This window comes from Balaenoptera physalus, assembly GCF_965194825.1.
Source record: "Balaenoptera physalus genome assembly, chromosome: 15".
Taxonomy (NCBI): Eukaryota; Metazoa; Chordata; class Mammalia; order Artiodactyla; family Balaenopteridae; genus Balaenoptera; species Balaenoptera physalus.
This window is the reverse complement of record NC_138894.1, coordinates 65,137,837-65,159,122: the sequence shown is the minus strand read 5'-3', so window position 1 is coordinate 65,159,122 and position 21,286 is coordinate 65,137,837. Positions and strand designations below refer to the sequence as shown.

The 21,286-nt window shown below is 41.1% G+C and overlaps 1 protein-coding gene across 13 annotated transcripts in view; it reads right to left on the bottom strand.

Annotated features, from left to right (window-relative positions):
* Positions 1 to 21,286, bottom strand: part of SLC8A1 (solute carrier family 8 member A1) — a 409,941-nt gene that overhangs the window by 316,574 nt on the left and 72,081 nt on the right. For 8 of the 13 annotated variants that reach the window (XM_082427683.1, XM_082427677.1, XM_082427676.1 and 5 more), the window contains one exon: positions 12,112 to 13,943. In XM_082427683.1, coding sequence (XP_082283809.1) covers positions 12,112 to 13,943 — 1,832 coding nt within the window. Of the gene's footprint in view, positions 1 to 12,111; positions 13,947 to 15,134; positions 17,285 to 21,286 lie in introns of those variants that run through there. The other 5 variants (XM_082427686.1, XM_082427687.1, XM_082427688.1 and 2 more) reach the window with 4 other exon arrangements.

Sequence of the window (21,286 nt, the reverse complement as noted above, 5' to 3'; positions counted from 1 at the left end):
AATGATTTGTTGAGCTCCTACCATGTATCCCTCACTGTGGAACTCTCTCTGCCCTAAAATAAATGCACTAATGCCTCAAAGGATTGGTGTGAAGATGAAATAGACACATAGGAACCTTGTAAATAGCATAGTGTTATGTAAAAGGAAAAAGTCTGATCTCTGACCCCTCCTGTGTTCTCTACTAGCCCTAGTTCTCTGGTCTCCATATTTTATCTTGCTTCCCTCCCGCCCTCCACCAAAATTATGATTTTGCTGACAGGGTATACTCTGGGCTGCATCTTATACTTTTGATCATTTTCTGTAGCTATCGTTTTTACTAGGCTAGTAGAGACAACTAACTGCCTTGAGTTCCCCTCCCCTAAACACAAGCACATGTGCACACACACAAGGTACACACACATGCACCACACACACAGTCACAAAACTCTGTAGTGTGTGTGTCTTAAGAAAAGGAAGAGAAGAAATCCCTCTGCCTAATTCCCAGCAAGCCTATCTTAGAATTCCATAAATTACCAGCTGGAAAGTAACTAAAGGCTACAAGGATAGCACCTAACATTTACTGAGTCCTTACTATACTGCAGGTATGGGCTAACTGGATTTAATCCTTTGAAATAGGTTCTATTATCCTCATTCTATAGATGATGAAACTGAAACACAGAGAGGTTGAAAATGCATGAATCTATGCAGTTGATGAGTGACAGAGCAAGGATGTAAGCCCCGGCTAGTGTGGCCCACAATCACTGTTCTCAATCATTATACTACCGCAGACGATGGCTCTGGGTAGCTGCGACAACTGTCACAAAGACCATCCACTAAGGAAAGTGCTAAGACCTTCACTTCTGAAGACTGTCATTTTGTGTCCATAATGAATACCTACCATTCACTCTCATTCTGTGTGCAAGTTAGGGAAGCAACAAATTTTAAATGAACATAGCAGAGTTAGGCACAGTGACAGCCTAACTGTAAAAAAGGGAATATATATACGTGTGTGTGTGTGTGTGTGTGTGTGTGTGTGTGTGTGTATATATATATATATATATATATATATATATATATATATATATATATATTACAAGGACTCAAAACTCAGTAGACTTAAAGACTGGAAAACTTTACTGTAAGACCAAAGACCCAGATCCACCTCAAAATATTCCAAGGATTTCCTATGTGAGAACTGATTATTAACAACCAAATAAAAACACATCCATTTAAGAGAATATAGTTCACAATGGCTATGGAAGTCATGGGCTATTAAGAAAGATGTTCCTTTCCTAAAAGAATTCAAACTATACAATATGCTTCAGTTATTCAAACAACTAATTTGGGCAGGATATTTTAACCCTAGATATTGTCAGGTAAATGAAGACTTAATATTATAATTTTATTATATCTACTTTTATATTTATAGCTATACTTATGTTTATATTTATTGTATTAGTATTATATTATATTAATACTCTTAATATTCTACCATCCTATTAGACTTTGTGTAGGTCAGATGAATCACTTCCTATAACACATCGACTTAAACCATGCCAGAACTCACCCACATAGAGTTCTTCTTCCATATTAACAACTCAAAAAGGACCCCTGCAGTTTACTTTCTTGCCTTGGTAATCTGTCCATCCTCCTTCAACGCCGTGTCCAGATATTCTGCGATGCTGAGCTACCTCTGAGTCTGGGACCCTGAAGGCATTAAGCCCCAGCTGATTGAATTCCTGGCTAGGTGGCTCCAATGTCTGTATTCGCCTTGTTGTTTATGCTCAATAAATTCATACCATTCAGAGGAAAGACTCAAGACATGAGTAACATCCGCTTCCCCTCGCAATGCACAGGATTAGGAAACAAAGTTGACAACAGGCAGCTGCTCAGGTTCAAAGCCAATGCTGCCACCTTTCCCTACTTCACATCCCTCTGAGTTCACGATGGCTATGAACAATGAACCAGATCTGAATTGTTCCCAGTCTCTACTCTTCTGGTCTCCATCTGAGAGGGCAGCCAAATGGTGACGGGAGCCACCTGGGGGAGCGGGACGGGGAGGGAGAGGTAGCATCTTGGCTCTCTTCTGGGGAAGCGCAGGCGCACCGTGGGGTTGCTTCCGCCAGCAGCCTTGCTGACAGCTCAGCGACATTCCTTCTCAGCCTAAACAGCAGCGGCAAAAGCCCCATCAAAAGGCACTGTGAGGATGGAGCCAAGAAAGGCAGGATGGCACGGAGAGGCGTCGGGCTGTGCTACAGCCAAGTCGCTGTAGGACTGGATATCTGTACAGCTACCGCCTCAAGCAGAGCGTGAGGTTCTCCACGGCAGGGGCCATGTCCTAGTCACCACTCTTGTCCCAGCATCTTACAAGGGACTTGACACAGGAGGGTATTCATAAAACATCTGCTGAAGGCACGCATCAGTGGAGTGGGTACCAGCCCTACTGGATCCCACCAGCTTCCTCTGGCTCCTCAAGCATACACTCAGGCAACTAACTGTATGTACATTTGACTCCAAGGACAAAGTCGCTGTCTATTTTTAATAAAGCAGCAGTTTGACCGAATCCCACATCTCTTTTCTTACTCTTAGACTGCCTTTCGTTTGTTTGCTTGAGCAAGGATCTGAACTAATTCCAGGCTTCGCTTCATTTTAGTAACAGCCGAAATCTAATCAGGGCTGTATACTCTCTGCCTCTGTCTCTGTCCCTCTGCCTGCCTTCCTCCTTCCCTCTTCCCTCCTTCTCTGTCTACTCCCACCCTTTTCCTACTCTCCCTGCCTCCACCTCTCTCTCTCTCTCTCCTCCTTCTCCCTCGCCTTCCTATCCTCTCCCCTTCTCTTTCTACAAATTAAACAGAATAGCTCGTTTTAAACATGGTGTCAAGTTAAGATTGCAACGTTTAACGTGCTAGAATGAAAGTTGTCCTTTGGGAATTGTTTTTGTTTTATTGTGCCCTAAAAATTAAACTCTATGTTAACAGGACTTAATCTTGCTTTCCCACCCTTATCTTGGTAAATAATAAATGTGTGTGTGTGAGAGAGGAAAGTTCTCTGTTGAAAGGGAAGAGTTGGGGGCTTCTGTTAAATGTTATAATTAGTTACATTTATAAACATATCGGCAGTGAATTTACTCCAAACAGACCAATAATTCACCTGCAAAAGTTTAAAAAATAAAATAAAACTTTACTTGAAAGCAAATGAGTTACAGACACACCTGAATACTTAGTTTGTATAAAGTGTATACAGGCTGTCTTTGGACAGTCATCTGACTTTAGTTCGAAGTGGTTTTGTTGTTGTTGTTATTCTTGTGCCCTAGAAAGAATGCAGGTCAAAAGCAAGAGTGACTTGGAATTGGACTTTTGAAAAACTGCTGAAAATTCCATTTGCTGTGGGTAGGTTTGTATCCGTTGAACTGCCATGTGGGTCCCTTCCTCTAGGAAAACCTAACCAAGAATTCTTACTGTTGATGACCTCCAGGGTCACAGATTATAACTTCTTAAACTTAGTGGCAGTGCTGACACAAGGCAACAAGCATCCTCTGGTACGCTGGGTCATCACTACGTTACACTGTCTTGTAATATACAAAAAGGAAAGACCAAGAAACTACTATTTTAAGAATGGAGAAAAGCTGCATTCACTGTGCAGCCATATAAAGAAGTTAAACATTACAGAGCCAGTGCAGGCAGTGACAGAAAGCTATTAATAGAGTTTCTTTACTCTTTAGGAAAAGAGGAAATAAACACTGTGAGAGAGAAGAGAATAGACAATAATTTGGGCAGGTCAGGTACATGGAGGGATTTAGAGTTTTTCTTGCTTCTCAAACTCAGTTCATCATGGCTCTTCTAGGTTGATGGAGTGTCGGGGGCAATGCTGTTCAAGAACTCCAGAAAAGATACATGACTGTTCTAGTTTCTCATCTTTGGAGCTGCACGACCACATGTAGTCAGGGTCACAGCACCATGACCTGCTTGCTTGTCCCCATCTCACCTATGAAAGCCACTTGAGGGGAGGGGAGAACAGCCCAGAGGAGGCAATGTAGCCTTTACAGTCAGGCGGTCCTACTGCTAAATTCTAGATCTTCCCCTATTAGCTGTGTGACCCAAAGAAAGTTAGTTACTCTCTAAGCCTCAATTTCTTCATCTGCAAAATAGCACCTAACTAACACAGTTGTGAGGATTAAATCAAATGAATATTGTAAGGAAAACAGCATGAAACCTGGCTGTCAATACATCTTAGTACCATCTCCGCCACCGTCACTTCGCACATTACCATCACATCCAAAACCACCACCTCCAACACCACCATTATCACCACCACCACCATCATCACCACCTGCACCACTACCACCACCATCACCACCACCATATCCAAAACCACAGCATCTAATACCACTACCACCACAACCATCAGTATCATTATCATCACCACCATCACCTTCACCACCTCCACCACCATCCGCACCACTACCGCCACCATCACCACCATCCAAAACCACAACCTCCAATACCACCACGACCACAACCACCAGTATCATTATCATCACCACCACCACCACCATCACCACCAGCTCCAGTATCACTGCCATTATCACCACTACCACCATCACCACAATTACCAATACCATCACCACCTTTACCACCATCATCCTCATTTTACAGGTGAGGAGACTGGCTCAGAGCTTAACTAATTTGCTGAAAGTTACAAAGCTAGTAGGGGACAAAGGTAGAGCTCCAATCCTGGGTATGGAAGCCAAGTTGAGAGCTCCTCCTAAGTCCACCTTTTATCTCAGAAAGTCTAACGTGGAAAAGGCGGGTGGTCTTGGTTTCAAGGGTCACCCCAGGGCTTCAAGGGTACCCAGCACTCAGGATGTCTCTTACCTAAGCTTAAAAAATGGTATCTAGAAATAAAATATTCCAGGTTTGTCATTAGTATCTGAATTACCAGGCAGAGTGAAATTTCCCTGATTTCTGCTTCTGGCTGTTTTTGTCCCTTGCCTGCATATCTTCAACTGTCACAGAGAACACAATGCCTATTCCCCTATCTGACCCTGTAGAGACACTGTAAGAGGGAAAGAAAATGTCATGTAGAGCACGAGTCCTGGGGAGAAAGGCAGGAAATGAAAAGGCATTGTTTATTTCGCCTGGCTTTACAACAAGACGGCTGTATAGGCCTGTAAAAAGAATGAGCTCTGGATGGCTCAACCTTTGGCAAACAGATCTGGTATTACGTAGGCAGCCTGTCAAGCCAGGAGAGGAAGCAAAGGAGGAGATTTCCTTTAATTCTGCCCATATTGTTTACCACTTGTTTTCCCTTCCAGGACTTTCTGGACTTCCCCACTCCCAGGACAGAAGGTGCAAGGCACTGTGGGAAGCTGGCAGCAAAACCCCACTAGCTGCTGGTTGGTTCCATTGACACCTTCCACAGAAGTCCCCTCAGCTTGCTCACCCAAGCCAGTGATGAAGATCTCTAGTGCCACGGACCCACCTTGCATTTGGCTGTCCTTTCCTTCTTTCCTGCCTCCTGGCCCAGAGCCACTTCTATTCTACTGTTGCAAGGATAACCCTTAAGAGTTGCATGGCATTTACAACGTAACAGGGGCCTAACAGCTTTCCTATCCCAAAGAATGAATCTCCAGTGAGCAGATTTCAGTAACCATGACAGAACATGACCAAGATACTTTATAGGAAAACCTCTATGGTTCTCAAGATATTGTAACCCATTGGCAATTTTCTACACCTCAGCTAACAAGGACAGAGCAGCGTAACAACAAATAAAACCCCATTATAGGTGTTATACCCTCAAGGTGGCTCCATTGATAAGAATTAAGCACGCTTAAATCTCCTTCCGTGGGTTACCAGCGTCCTCAGGAAGGAAAACCAAAGAAAATCTCTTCCCACTTCACAGTTTGATGTGACATCTGCTTGGGTTCTACCAAGATGATGGTTGTACACTGGTAACGCGGAGAAGATGGAGGGAGTGGGGAGGCAAAGTGGGTTAAGGGCTGCTCCAGTGGCTATAGGATTAAAGGAAGTCAAAAGCATTTCTAGAGACCAAGGACTAATTCACTAAGTGCAAAAGAAAATACTGGCAACATTTTACTAGAAATCTTGTAAAGTTTGCTTAGAAACTCTAAGACGCAATGAGATATAGAGGGGCGAGCACATAAGCTATTTTTTTAAAGTAGAACAGGTATTTTTTCATTTAACAATTTTTAATTTTTACGTTACTGTAGTAAAAAACATTTGACGAGATCTACCTTCTTAACAGATTTTTAAGAGTACAGCACAATATTGTTAACTACAGGTACAATGCTGTACGGCAGACTTCTAGAACTTACTCGTTTTGCATTTCTGAAACTTTATACCAGTTGGTTAACAACTCCCCGTTTTCCCTTCCCTTTCCGCCGGCAACCACAATTCTGCTCTTTGCTTCTCTGAGTGATATCTCCTATCTATTTTAGATATCTCATATAAGTAGAATCATGCAGTATTGGTCTTCTGTGATTGGCTTAAAGGGATAATATACTCAGATTAAGTTAAATGCCCTCATAATGACTTAAAATCCCATTAAATGAAATAATGCCATTTGCAGCAACATGGATGGACCTAGAGATTATCATACTAAATGAAGTAAGTCAGAGAAAGACAAATACCATATAATATCACTTACATGTGCAATCTAAAATATGACACAAATGAACTTATCTACGAAACAGAAACAGATTCACAGACATAGCTAACAGACTGATGATTGCCAAGGGGGAGGGAGTTGCTGGGGAGGGATGGAGGGGGAGTTTGGGGTTAGCAGAAGCAAACCAGTATATACAGAATGGATAAGCAACAAGGTCCTACTGTGTAGCACAGGGAATTATATTCAATATCCTGGGATAAACCATAATGGAAAAGAATATAAACAAGAATGTATATATATATATGTATAACTGAATCACTTTTCTATACAGCAGAAATCAACACAACATTGTAAATCAACTATACTTCAATTAAAAAAATAAAATCCCACTAAAGAAAATGAATGGTCACTGAGTCTTTCATTAATATTGAGAACCATCTTATTTATTGAAAATGTCCACACACTCAGGTTTACCAAGTTATGATTCCATCTTAAAATGCACACCACATTTTTCTATCCAATTATGCTTCCAGCAAATGCAAATATTTTGCCCTAAATTAAGGCTTCTCCTACAACTTATACCTTATCTTTGTAATGATGTTTGTACTTAACAAAATATGTTATCTCATTATCTCCCATTTTAGGGTATTTGGAGGATATTTCTTCTGTTTCCTTCATAATGATTAGCCCAGCGCTGAATGCAAATCAGGAGCTTAATAAGTATGTGCAGACTGATTGTTATATAAATTCTTCTCTAACCCGGAACCAGAGAAACAAACAGCCCCCTACGTGATAGCCTTGAATGATTACTCAGAAAAGAATCCATACTTTAAACACTTCAGTGTGTCTAAACTATGACATCTCCTCATTTGCTAAGATAAAACTTCTTTACATAACTATATCATAACCCCAAACTCTAATCAGCAGTGGGAAAATGAGATTACAACAGCAAACATAGCAATCTGATTGACACGGTAAACAACCCTTCGGCACATAATTAATTTAGGCTCCCGGCAGCAGTGAATTAGAACTTGTACTTTTTTTTGGCTCTTACCCTGTCTTATTTTTTATAATAGTTATGCATTCATGAAAACATATACATTTATAAAAACATTTCTTGTAGTTATAATTTAGATTTTCAGACGATACTACATGTGGTTTGCTTCTAAGAAGAGAGAAATATTCCACACTGAAAAGATAATCCACCAAAGCAGAAGTCCATTAAAACCCTAAAATTATTCCACCTAAATTTCTTACATTACACAGGAAAACTTTATGTCAATGTAAAATATCATGCTTCCATCATTTTAATAGGCTAAACGATACAGATAAAATTCTTCTGCCACAAAGTAAATCTTGAATATGTTGGATTCTAGGTAATATGTGCTAACAGTCTGTCTTGTCTAATACTACATTCTCTAGTTTTTTTCATCATTTCGGATTCCCCCAAACACACATTATTATTCTTGTTCCGATCATTTCAAATTTTCGTACTTTTTTTTTCATTTTTTTATAGCTGATTGCCTTCTCGTATTACATATCTGTTCTACTCTCAGAATTGAATTGCTATCTCATATAGCTAGGTCTTTATTCCTTGGGATTCTATAGAGCAAGAAAAGAATACTAGCAATATAAATAGCAAAAACAAAGTACTTATTTTCCATAGAATATAATAATAATGATGCCATAAAACCTATATAATACTAAAAATTTCTTTTCCATGTATTTTTCCAAAAAAGTGATGTAAATATTTTGCATCCAAAAGCTGTATTTGTTGAGATGTCTTGCATATTGTATGTGCTAGAGTTAATGAAGTTACAGTCAAACTTGAAAATGTAATAGTCTTTAAAGCTAAATTAATTCTGGACAGATCCATTGCTTAACAAATTATGGCTAGAAACTCCCAGTAAAATGATTTGCTAAGCAAGATGTTATGTAAATTTTCCAACCTACATTCTTTGTTTTCCAACTTTGAATTTTAAATGTATAACAGTAAATGCTCATGATCTTTTGAGTAATCTTCCCAAAATGACATTATTGCTGGGCTATAACTAAGTAATTAAATTTGATTTGTATCTACACTAGTTAATTAACCTTAACATTTTCCAGAACAGTCAAGCTAACGTTAGACCTTGAAAAACCAAACAACATTTTGTAATAATTATTACCACTAAACTAGCATCATTAAAGAACAAACATTAGTAGCACTTCAAATCTGTGGATGTCACCTACCAAACCACAAATCAAATTAGCATATTCTTCATTTATTTTGTATTAGCTGTTAACATTAGACAGAATTCCCCGTTGAATGAAAGTCAAGATCAGCTGGCATGGGTTTAGTATTTGTCACTGATTGAGTTTATACAAAAGCATGTGCTAACTGTTAATTATATCTATTTAATGAGTTTTTGCATTGTAATTTTCAAATGTTTTGCCGAGAATACATTTTATTAGAGACTACAAACACCACTTTCCACTTACAGGTATTTTCCTCAAATATGGATTTTGATCTTAAAAAAGGTCATGTTGAAATAATTCAACTCATTTACATAAAAATATGAATGAATAGGTACAGACATGTTTATTTTATATACTTAAGAGACTTCTTCTACACTAAATATGAGGTCAAAGATTAGGAATCTATCTTGTTCTTAAAACCTATGAATCAGTAAACCTGACTGCCTCTTGATCTCCATCCCTGATCAGATTGGACCCTATTTCTACCTTGGTTAATGGCTTCTTAAAATTAGATATACTTTAAATCCAGGCTTTTCCAGGAATCTCTTTATGATGCTCCGGAAAGAATCATAAATTCTGGGTTCATGCACATCATTAAACAAACAAAAAAAATTTTTTTTAAGTATCTAATAAAGTTCAGTGGCGTCAATAGTCCCATCTATGTATTTTAGATTTTTGAGAAAGTCATCTCTCAAGAGTAACAAATCGGATGAAATATAAATTCATTTTTAAAGATGAATTGAGTTGTGTCTACATAGTTCAACTAGACTGCATGATGACAAACTCTCTTTCACTTGGATCTGACTGTGTGGACCTGGCACTGGAAACTACCAAAGGAAAAATGATCCACAACAAGAAAGAGTAAGGGATCTTGATAATATTATGTTTTTCTAAAAGCATTCTGTCTGAATCCTTGGTGCCTAGCCTAAGGCTAAGTCCCAGGCACTGCAATAAATTTATTCAACCAACAGACTGATTAACCATCTACAAACCTCGTCAGTAGTAAAACTCTATAACATTAAGATGAAAACTCCTTAAAATTAAAATTCTAGAAAGAAGAGAAAAATGTAGGGCTGTAATTTCATTTCACTTATAAATAAAATGTTTTGCCATTGCTAAAATTTCATATTTCAACTTAGCAAATAAAATATAGGAAGAATTTTATAAAACTAGGAACTGGCCGTTGATCTAGAATATGCCTAAGAACACATATACAGAGATGCTGATAATTCCACCAGCTTTCACAAGGTATCTAAAATTCTAAAGCTGAAATTTGGCAATATTCCTTCCTTAGCAAGAATTAAATCAATTAAATGGCACAGGCTGAATGTCTGAAATGGAGCTTGACAGAATAAATTATACCATCAAATCACTGTCTCTTTTTTTCCTTCTTCATCTTCTACTACACTGTGCCCAAAAGAAAGTTATTTATTTATGCTTTGGTAGAAGTCCTGGATGGGAAAGTCTGCCTCTCGAACAAGTAGAGAGCCAGTATTCTCAGGAGAAAGCAAGATCACATTTTCTTGAAAAAACACCCTAAGTAAAATGAGTAAATAAAACAAAACACTAATTTGGTCATATTTAAGAGCTACCCTTGTGAGTTCATTTAATAACATGCAATATTCCTTTAACAACATGCAATATCACTTGTAATCCATGTAAAAGTATATCAAATACAAGAGGGTTCAATAATTGAAATGATTATAAAATGGAATGAGCAAGAATTCCTAGCAAAGAAATAAAGTTTATGTGCTAATGTGGGCAGGATCACATTCAACACAGGCCTTTGGGAAAATCCTTCCTTGGGTGTGCAGTATATTCATTTGCTATTATATTACTATATTTCAGTAAAATATTTGTCCCAACAAAACACATCTCGCTAAGTGGAACATTAACAACATAAGAACCAATGTAAAATAGATATTCAACAAAAGCTCTCCCCACATACACATCCGAAGATGGCTATTATCTCTCTTTGCTTGATTTCATTGTGATATCACACTAACTGTCCCTCTCTATACAACAACGTCAAAGAGGTGAAAGATACTGGAAGGCTCTTTCAGAAAAATCTGTTTCCTCTGCCCATCCACTCCCTTTGTTTTTGTTTTCCCTTCACTTCTTGTAGAAGAAATTTCGTCTTGGAGAGAATGCACCGGTCATTTGATATATCACATACCATTTACACAAGAGTTAACTATTTTGAGAGCAAACTATATTTTATATTGTTTCTCCTGAAATTCCTAAGTTGCCAATGATTCCACCAACATAATTATTCATTGGAATGTCCTTTTTTTGCACTGCAGATATTATAAATAGTTTCCTTTCGTCCTTCCCGTTTGGATACTGCTCATCGAGTCACATTTTCTGGTTTGCTTTTGGTGAATGCAATGCCCCGGCCCTCGGCAAGGAAGGAGGAAAAGCTCTGTAAACAGCAGCTGTCTTTGGAATAATTATCGCACAACCAGCCACTCTGTGTTACAGTGTTGGCAAATGTCACTGTAAAGTGGCAACAGGAAAAGTAAATTGCTCCCCACTTTTTTTCTCTGACCTGCTCCCTGTCAACTCGGACGCTTGGACAGAATCTTACTTCTCTCCCCATCCCTATACCAGTAGGGTAAAAGGGTTTGTTTAATCATGTAAAGTAAAATCAGACTGGAACTAAATAAGAGCTAAATGACTTTCCCCATTGGCATAAAACTGAAAAGGCAGGATTGGTCATTAAGTCATAATTAAGCATTAGCATTTAAGCAGAAACATTATATAATCACAAAAACAGTGTCAGATAAAAGCAGCAGAAATCATTTCAGCCAGCCCTGGTAGCCAGGCAATTCTTTTCAGGGATGTTTCTTTTTTGGGCTTTCCCAATTTGTACTCAGTAATGAAGTTAGGACATAATGTGATGTTTTCAATGTTCCCTTTCTGTGTGTATATTACGTGATCAAGATAGAATACAAATTTTTCAACCCATCATAAGTGCTTGGATACATTCTGTCAGAAGACTCATTCTATAAATCTACTTAAAAACTATAAATGTACTTAAAAACTGCAAAAGTACAAAAGTAAAAATTAAATCAAATTAGGATCTCTGAGTATACAGTATATTGATCAGTGGAACAGGAGCTAGAAGCTAGGATATTTCGATATTTTGAAAGTCGTCTTGTTAGTAACTATTCCATTCTTCGCCACTTAGTTTTTAAAAATCACGCACACATTCGCGCATCCACAAACGCACTCAGCCACACACACAGGTATAAAAAAAGGACTTACACAATTTCGTCGTTCTGGAACTCGAGCTCTCCGCACGTGTCCTCAAAGTCCTCCCCTCCGCCTCTGGCGGTCCCTTCAATGGTTTTATAGGGAACGATAACATTTCCGCGTGCTCCAGATGTTCTCAATACTTTCACCTCCATGATGCCAATGCTCTCACTCACGTGAGTCACAGGTTCCTCAAAAGTAAAGATGCCTGCGTGGTCATCATCAAAAATAGTCACGGTGGCAGTGGAGGGAGATCCCAGGCAAGCAAGTGTAGAGACATGATTGACTTCCAGGATGCCATCTTCCGAGGCTTCAGAAGATACTTTGACGTTGCTGAGATGCACAAGGAAATTCTCATCTTCCTCAAAGATGTCATCATCGATGATGCCAACTCTGATTTCCTTCTGGGTCTCACCAGGCTTAAAGACCACAGTGCCTTCAGTAAATTCGTAATCAGACCCGGCATTGGCTGTGCCATCCTCTGTTCTGAAGTCAACAAACACAGTGTTGGTCAAATCACCACCTCTGCGGATAATGGTCAGGGCTACCGTACCACAGTTCTCCAGACACTGATATGTTCCTTGTTCAAAGAAGATCTTACTGACAGGGTCATTTTCAGCCACTTCCGTGTTGACCTCGTGCATGCTGACGGCCTTCCTGGCTTGGTCAGCTGCATGCCTCTTTAAAATGTTGCCCGCCCCGGTCATCAGGCGGGTAGCTTGAATTCGGTAGAATGCTCGACTTTTTTGCTGCTGACTTAAGACTTGGTAGTTGGCCAATTCTATTAATTGCTCTATTTCCTTCTCCGGATGCTTCTGCTTGAGTTCCTTCAGAATCCTAGCCATTTCTCGCCTGGCTTCTTCATCATCTTGGTCCCTCTCATCGACTTCCAGAACTAGAGCACCATCTAAGAAACTGTCAACGTGGGAATTGACCACTTTCCCATCCATCTCAATTTCTGTCTTGGAAGACGGCCTGTCTCCTTCATGTTCAATAATCATTCCCCTCTGCTTGCCAGCCCGGTACCTCTTGTAGACATACTTGTAAAACAGAAGCCTCCTATCTGCCACCCAAGCGAACACAACACAGATGGGAAAGAAGAAGAAAGTAAGCAAACCTTCCCAGACCTCCACGACCCCAGGAGAGATGACAGACAAAATGATGTAAAGCCAGGTATAGGCAAAGATGCTCCAGGCTGCTGTCACAAAGAACACACGCAAATGCTTAATCTTCCTTGTCTCCCCATCTGGGACGACGTAAACACAAAGTGCAATAATGATGAACATATTGAATGCGGCACTCCCCACAATGGTGCTAGGACCGAGGTCTCCTGCATTGAAGTTATGGCCACACACCTCAATTACTGAAAGGAGAATCTCTGGCGCTGAAGATCCCAGGGCCATCAAGGTCAGGTTGGACACCGTCTCATTCCAGATCCTCACAGTGGCCTTGGTGGTCTCTCCATTGGGTTTCTTTATGGTGATTTCTTTTTCTTGAGACGTGATGACTTCTATAGAGGACATGAATCGGTCGGCAATGATAGAGACTCCGAGAAACATGTAGACCATGGCCACGAAATACACAGTTGCTCTAGCAATTTTGTCCCCAAAGGAAGGGTCTTGGGGCTCCCAAATGGGTAAAATCACCCCTTTCTTACAGTAATAGGAGCCAGTACACTCGCTGGTTTCATTGCCTTCTCCTTTCATTTCTGTCTCAGCGCTTATATGGTCCACGTGGGAAAACAAGAGAGCCACCATGGCTAACACATGAAATCCCATCGAAAAGGTGGGTGAGAGACCGAATCGCAGCATGTTGGACAATGGCAGAGTTCCAACTGTCCCAACCTACTGGGAAAAATAAGATAGGGGGAGGGTGGGGGGAAAAAAAAATCACATCATTAGATCCAGATCCAAAGCATGACTAATTACTTATTTTTATTACTTTTACTAATGATTTGTTTATATTTGACTATCACAACATCTATGGAGAATCATGATTCTAAGAACCCATCTGTGATTAAGCAATCCTTGGTAACGTTTACAGCCCAATCTCTCCACTTGAGAATTTTCTACATGTAGTCCCCATTCACTGAGCAATGTACACAGCTGACTTACTGGAATGAAATGTTCAATTATATCCTTGCCTTGTTGAATACACATGCATGCATGCTAACAGCCAATGGGAAAAAACAAAAAATTTTGACACATTGCATAATTTTCTCCTTGTTGCTAAGGGAGATTTCCTTTTAAACTGCGGTTAGTACAATCACCTTCCAGAAACTGTTTCATCACCAAAATCACCTCGTTAAGAGTGATGCTATGAAATTTAGACTCTAAAAATCCTACCAACGCAAGGCTTGGTGATGATCTTAAATTCTAGAGCACAACTTTGCACTGCATTTCATGAAATCATGTCCTATGGCTCTTGGAAGCACAGAGAAATCTTCAAGCTTGCCTGCAATCAAAGCTCAATGGTATTTGTACTTGAGGGGAAAAAAAATCTGCTATAAGGCAATATTTCCACACATTAAGTACAGTTTTTAAAAGCGTGTTTTGACGAGAGCACATTTCCTCCTAATTCTCAGCAAGCCCGGGTCTCCTGATGCATTAGCAGCCAGGCATCTGGTTCTTCAAGCACTGCTCTTCATATCTGTGTACAGATCTCGCTCTAGAATCTGCAGGCTGCCCACAACAGGAAAGGGAGATAAGCAGGTCCAGGTCTAGGAGTGTGTAAGTAAGACTCTTGCCTGGCAGGCTGTGAAATCAGCGTTACCAGCCATAAAACGTTCCTTCTCTGTGTCAATGTCAGACTTGCCATGGTCATTCTAAAATACACATTAGTTCTATAGAGGATTCAAGCGACCCAAAAATGCAAGGGCAATAATTCCATCTAAATTAGCTCATGTGACAAAATGACAGCGACCACAACATATACATGTGATGAAGGGCGGTAGGCAACGAGGGATATGGCAACGGCATCCCTGGTGGGGGAATTCAGGTTCACGGCGGCTCCATCCACCACTCTGCCTTGCTTACCAAGCTGTGTGCCTCTCAGTGACCTTGCATCACCTCTGATTCCAGGGCGCTGGTGAAGGTGGTAGGGGCAGGCGCTGAAGCAAAGAAGGGTCTGCTCCAAGTCAGGGTAGGTCTGGTCTGGAAAGCCAGTTATGACATCGGATAACACGGGGATAAGAAGGGTCCTGAGTCAGAGCTTAGCCCTGTGGCCTGACACAGAGTTAAAAGTGGGGCTGAGTTAGACGCCCTCATAGCCTCAGGCTGTCTGAGAGTCACGCCCACATTCACCTAGGCTCTCTGGCTTATGTTTGAGGCTGATGGCTTATACTGAAAAGTGCACCAGGGCCCCGGAGAACCTCCACCCTGGTCCAGCCCATTCTGGCACACCCTCCGCAAGCCCACCATCACCTAAAGTCCTTGTTTTTAGCTCATTAATGCTGGGAGATAAGCTTTGACCTTTTTCCCATGCTAAAGAAGACACAGCAGAGGGCTGCGATGGTGGAATTCCATTCTAAGTAAAAGGTCGAAAAATAGAAGCATATTTTCAAAATATGCAAAAGTTCATGGTCCGTGTGTCTAACTGTTCAGTCATTACTGGGCTTGGGTGGCTTATAGGATTTCTCCTTAAAACAAGGTAACACTGAACCATCCTGTAAGAGCAGCGGCAGATCCAGTTCTAACTCCCTTATGCCGCAATTTATTCCCCATATTTATAAGAGCCATCCAGACAAATTTTAGAAGGATATGCTAGGCTCTCTTCTAGGTCCTGAGAATTCATCAACGAATTTTTTTTTTAAGCCTCCATCTTTGTGGACCTTATATTCTAATGGGGAGGAAACAAACAAATAAATGTAAATGTCAGACGGTAAAAAGTGCTATAGTGGTGGGGGGTAGGGAGCAATTTCAATAGGACAGGAAGTCTATGAGTGTCAGTGTGTGAGTGTGTCAGTGTGTGTGTGTGTCAGTGTGTGCACACACGTGGCATGCATGATTTTATAATGGATGGTTTAAAGAAGGCCTCTCTGATAAGGTGACATTTGAGCAAAGTCCTGAAGGAAGAAAGGGGCCAAGCCTTGTGGATAGTTGCAGGAAGAGAATTCCAAGATAAGCTCAAAGACCCAGAAGAGAACTGTACTTTGCACAGTCTGGGAACCACGAAGAAACCAACGTGCTGAGAAGGCAGTGAGTGAAGGGAGCAGGGCTCAGGAGCTGGGAACACAGTGGGGATGGATAACGAAGGGCACTGAGGACATTATAAGATGCTGGCTTTGACTGTGAGGGAGATGGGAATCATAGGGAGGTTCCGCTCAGAAGTGTGATGTGAGCTGATTTTCCTTTTAAAATGATCTCCCTGCTCGTTCAGTGAAGAACAGACTATAGGGGTAAGAGTAGAAACAAGGAAGCCAGTATTTGCCTATTATAAAAAAAAAAAAATCTGATTTATAAATGACCCCCCGATGCCTGGTAGGTATATAAAACGATACAGTAAAGATCTAAAGTTTAAAAAGGAGAAAGAAACATTTGCGGTGACCCTTTTGGAAGATTTGCAACTTAAAACGTCTTGGTAACCTGTCAGGATCAGAAAGGTTAAGTATTTGCTCAGAGGGAGTAGGACAGAACACAGAGAGCCAACACTGGACACAGACTCGAAGCTAAGCCTGTCTCCAGAACTGATAGAATTAACCACTCCCTTCAAATCACTGCCAAGTCTCATCATTCCATTCCTCAAGTTTCAGCCAAAACAAACTTCCTAAAGTGCAGATCAGACTCTCTCACTCCCCTTAAAACTCTTCATGGGCTGCCTATTGCCCTGAAGACAAACCCAAACCCCCTCAATAGGCTGTTTACACCTTTTAGGATCTGGCCTCTGAGCTCCAGAATATGGGAATTCTCTCCACTCCCTGAACAGGACAACACTTTCTTACCTCCAGGTCTTTGCACACTGTGTTTTCTGTACCCTGAACTATTTTCCTTCTTAGCAGCAAGTTTCAAAATGGCACAACAGCAAATCACAGTTGATTGCCTGAGACCGAAATACCAGGCTCCATTCTTAAACACTGTCCCAGACACCATGCTAAACTCTTTACAGGGGTCATTATATCTAATACTTCTAAGAACCAGCATTGCCCTGTTACACAACTCCTAATGCTACCAATTCCACTAGAGTCTGTGTGAATAGCAGCCCTGGACTTGTGCAGTGCACAGTGCCCTGTTACACAACTCCTAATGTTACCAATTCCACTAGAGTCTGTGTGAATAGCAGCCCTGGACTTGTGCAGTGCACAGTGCCCTAACAATAGCCCTATAGGATAGATATTATAAGCCCATTTTGTAGGTGGGAAGACTGAGGCTCAGACAGGTTAAGTTCTTGCTGAAAGTCAGACAGACAGTAACTAAAATTCAAAGCCTGGTCTGTCTCTGAGATGATATAATTCACTGCTCCATTCTACCATCCCTGAGAGTATGTAAAATAATCTTTGAGAATGACTGGATTCAGGCTTGGACTAACCCGCTGGAAAACCTCCTGGCTCCCAAGAGGAGGACCTAGGTAGCAAAAGTCCCATGGAAGGATTACAACAAGCCTGGTTTTATGTTATGGATTAGAGGCTTAGACGAGCATCCAGAGCTCTGAGGTAACCTGTGGCTGGGATGTTCCTAGAGACAGCTGACCCCCACTTTCCCGCCTTTTAGCAATTACCTGGCGACCTCTCCTACAAGTACTCTCAGGGCAATCTCTTAGGTCTGCCGAGAAGAAGACCTGCCCCACCCACATCTCCCAATATGTTCTCAACCGAAAGGGTAACAATGTCTAAGGGTGGATTGACCAGTAAAAATCCATCATCACTATCAGAGAAAAAGGAAGGGGGCCTCTGAGGTTAATTCAAAAATATCATAATTATATTCAAAAGATGGCAGTGGTCTAATTTGTGAAGTCAGTGGACAAAAAACACTGCTATAACTTATTAGCCATGAAGCAACTGGAAAGAACTCTCTGGACTTCGGTTTCTTTCTTTATTAAATTAACGCCAAATCTAAATGCTTGTGAGGATATGGGGTAGGTGTCATCTAAATGAGACTTCTTTCATTTTTTTGTCTCCTTTCTTTTAGGGTCTTGCCTCTGTCATCAGATTCAAAGAGATCTCTACCTGACTCTCCCCACTGACTCCTCAAATATATATTTTCATGAAAATTAAGCAGGAAATAGAGGCCACTGATATGTTGGTCTGCTGCCTGGCCTTCTTATCTTCTGCCCTGATCTACTGAAGTCTGTAACAAGGGGTAGGCTGATCTTCATGGTGGTTTCAGATCAACTCTTAACATCCACAGCTAGTTCTTACTTAGGAATATCCATTACATCACCCAAATGAGCCTTCAGCACAGTAGCAAGAATATTCACATTATCTTCTGCTCACTATTTATTTTATTTATTTATTTGTAAATTTATTTATTTACTTGTCTTTATTTTTGGCTGTATTGGGTCTTCATTGCTGTGCACAGGCTTCCTCTATCTGCGGTGAGTGGGGGCTACTCTTTGTTGCAGTGCGCGGGCTTCTCATTGTCGTGGCTTCTCTTGTTGCGGAGCACGGGCTCTAGAGCGCAGGCTCAGTAGTTGTGGCACACGGGCTTAGGTGCTCCGCAGCATGTGGGATCTTCCCGGACCAGGGATCGAACCCATATCCCCTGCATTGGCAGGCGGATTCTTAACCACTGCACCACCAGGGAAGCCCTCACTATTTATTTTAAAACAAACCAAACAGCCCCAGAACCTACAGATGGCAGACCTGAATGGAACTGACAATGGATGGTGAACAGGTATCAAACTGAGTGAGCCCAGCCACCTATGTTGAAGGGAGAGGTCACAAAAATGGATGTATGTACTTGCAAGACAGATCTTTATCAAACTGCCACAGTGGAGGTCCAACGAGTAGTTAGGCCGCACAGCAGTGAGGAGCTATGGCGGCTCTGACTACAAGGAGAACTGACTCAGACAGAAGCAATACCTCTGGCATTCTCACCAGTCCTGTGCTTGAGGCAGCCTAATCTCATTCTGCTGACTGGCAGCTGGGGTTATTCCAAGGAACTCCCTGACTCTCCATCGGGACCTGGAATCCCCTTCTATGTGATTCTTGCTGACTGAAAGCCTCTAAAGCTAAGCAATGAATCTGTTTCTAAGGCAACAGTAAAGCAACGATAAATTCTGATCCACTATGGATGCAAGCACATCCTAATGCTTCTAGACAAAGAGATGATGCCAGAGGATGACTTTTCTTATCTGATCATCCATTTGAGGGTGCCAATTACTGTGCTGGCCCCCAACCTCAGGCCATCAGGCCGTGACCACACTTCAGAAAGGAGCTCGTTCAGTTTCCACAGCGACTCTCTGCTATTACTTTTTTTTTTTTTTTTTCCAAAGAGAGTTTCTTCTTTGCTGCCTGATAAATGAGGCCAGGTCCTCTAGGAGACAAGTCGTGAGACATCACATAAGGGGCTCAAGCCCTCTTGCCTAAGCTTACAAGACTGGAGTCAGAACCCTGTCCCATCTCAGAAAGCACCCGCCTCATTCATCAAAGGTAGCAACTGGGGTGACAGGCAACATAGCCAAAAAAAGAAAGATGGATTTAGGATTTAGGATAATGAAGATGTTATTGAAAAGTCATGAGACCCTTTTTCTGTACTTTGATTTTCGATATAGAACTTATTATTTTTTTATGGAAGTATAGTTGATTTACAATGTTGTGTTAATTTCTGCTGTACAGCGAAGTGACTCAGTTATACACAGATATGCACTCTTTTTTATATTCTTTTCCATTGTGGTTTACCCCCAGGATATCGAATACAGTTTCCTGTGCTATACCTTAGGATCCTGTTGTTTATGCATTCTATATGTAATAGTTTGCATCTACTAACCCCAAACTCCCAGTCTATCCCTCCCCCACCCTCCAACCCCTTGGCAACCACAAGCCTGTTCTCTATGCCTGTGAGTCTTAGAACTTATTACTTTTTATACACTATATAATTTATTTAATGGTTCTGCTTATTGTCTCTCTCTCTCTGTGTTTCTCTCTTTCTCTCTAACAGATGTCAACTCTGTAAGGGTAGGGCTTTCTGTCTCTTTTGTTCACCCAGTTCCTAGAGCAGAGCCTGCTATACGGAAGATGCACAGCACCTGCTTTTATTAAATGAATAAAATATTTCTCAGCGGGTCATGTGCTGCTTCACCAAATCTCTGATGTGGAATCAGAATCCGAGGGCTGAACCCAGGCATATGCATTTAGAAATGTTCCCTGTGTAAAATGGATGCCCCTAAAATAAGCAGAGGCCGGTATCAGACTGAAAAGCCAATGTCAGTGTTGGGTAGAGGAGAGGAATTGTGATTCAGTCATGCACAGAGAACCTCAGGCTAGAAAACCTGATCTCCAGCATCAAGAGAGGGGCTGGGACCCTGACATTTTCCCCAGCACCTGGTAGTTGGTCCTCCTATACCAGCCCTGGCTTGCTGATTTCTTCTAGAATGCCAAGATCATCTGCTCTGTTGAGAGGGTCCTAATATTTTGGACATCCTCAAGGGAGCATATCTTCGTATCCTTTTAGGACACTAAAAAGACATCTAGTCAAACACCAACCCCAAATCACCTCTATTACAGAGGCCCCATAAAAGAGAAAGAGCACTAAGAATTCAAATATATTACCTCTGCGTTCTGACATGGAAATATGGGTAGAAGGAAGAAAGCTGGAGAATAGAGTCTTCCAATGGTAAATAAGTAAGGAAGAATTTGAAGGGAAGATACTCTGCTAATCTTGGTCTCCATGAAGAGTCAGCCAGGACTATCCTCAGATTTGTTCTGCCAGGACCAAGGGCAGTGGAAGGGTCCCACACTCAGGGGCCTTTATGACAACCATGACTGCCACCATTGACCGAGCACATGCCTGCCCACCCCCCAGGAAAGGCTTTTGTAAGCACTCCTATTCATCACATAGCAGGCAAAGACGATCTGTTTGGGGGATCATCAGCTAAAATCTGAGGTCTGAAATCCCTCCAAAGTCATGTAATAATCTCAAGGTTTTTCCATTCAGTCAGGAGAAAAGAAAATAGAGAATGAAATCCTAGCCCTGAACAAGCAAAACTAAAATAAAAGAGGGCAATGCAGAAAGCTGGGGAGAATGATTCTGAA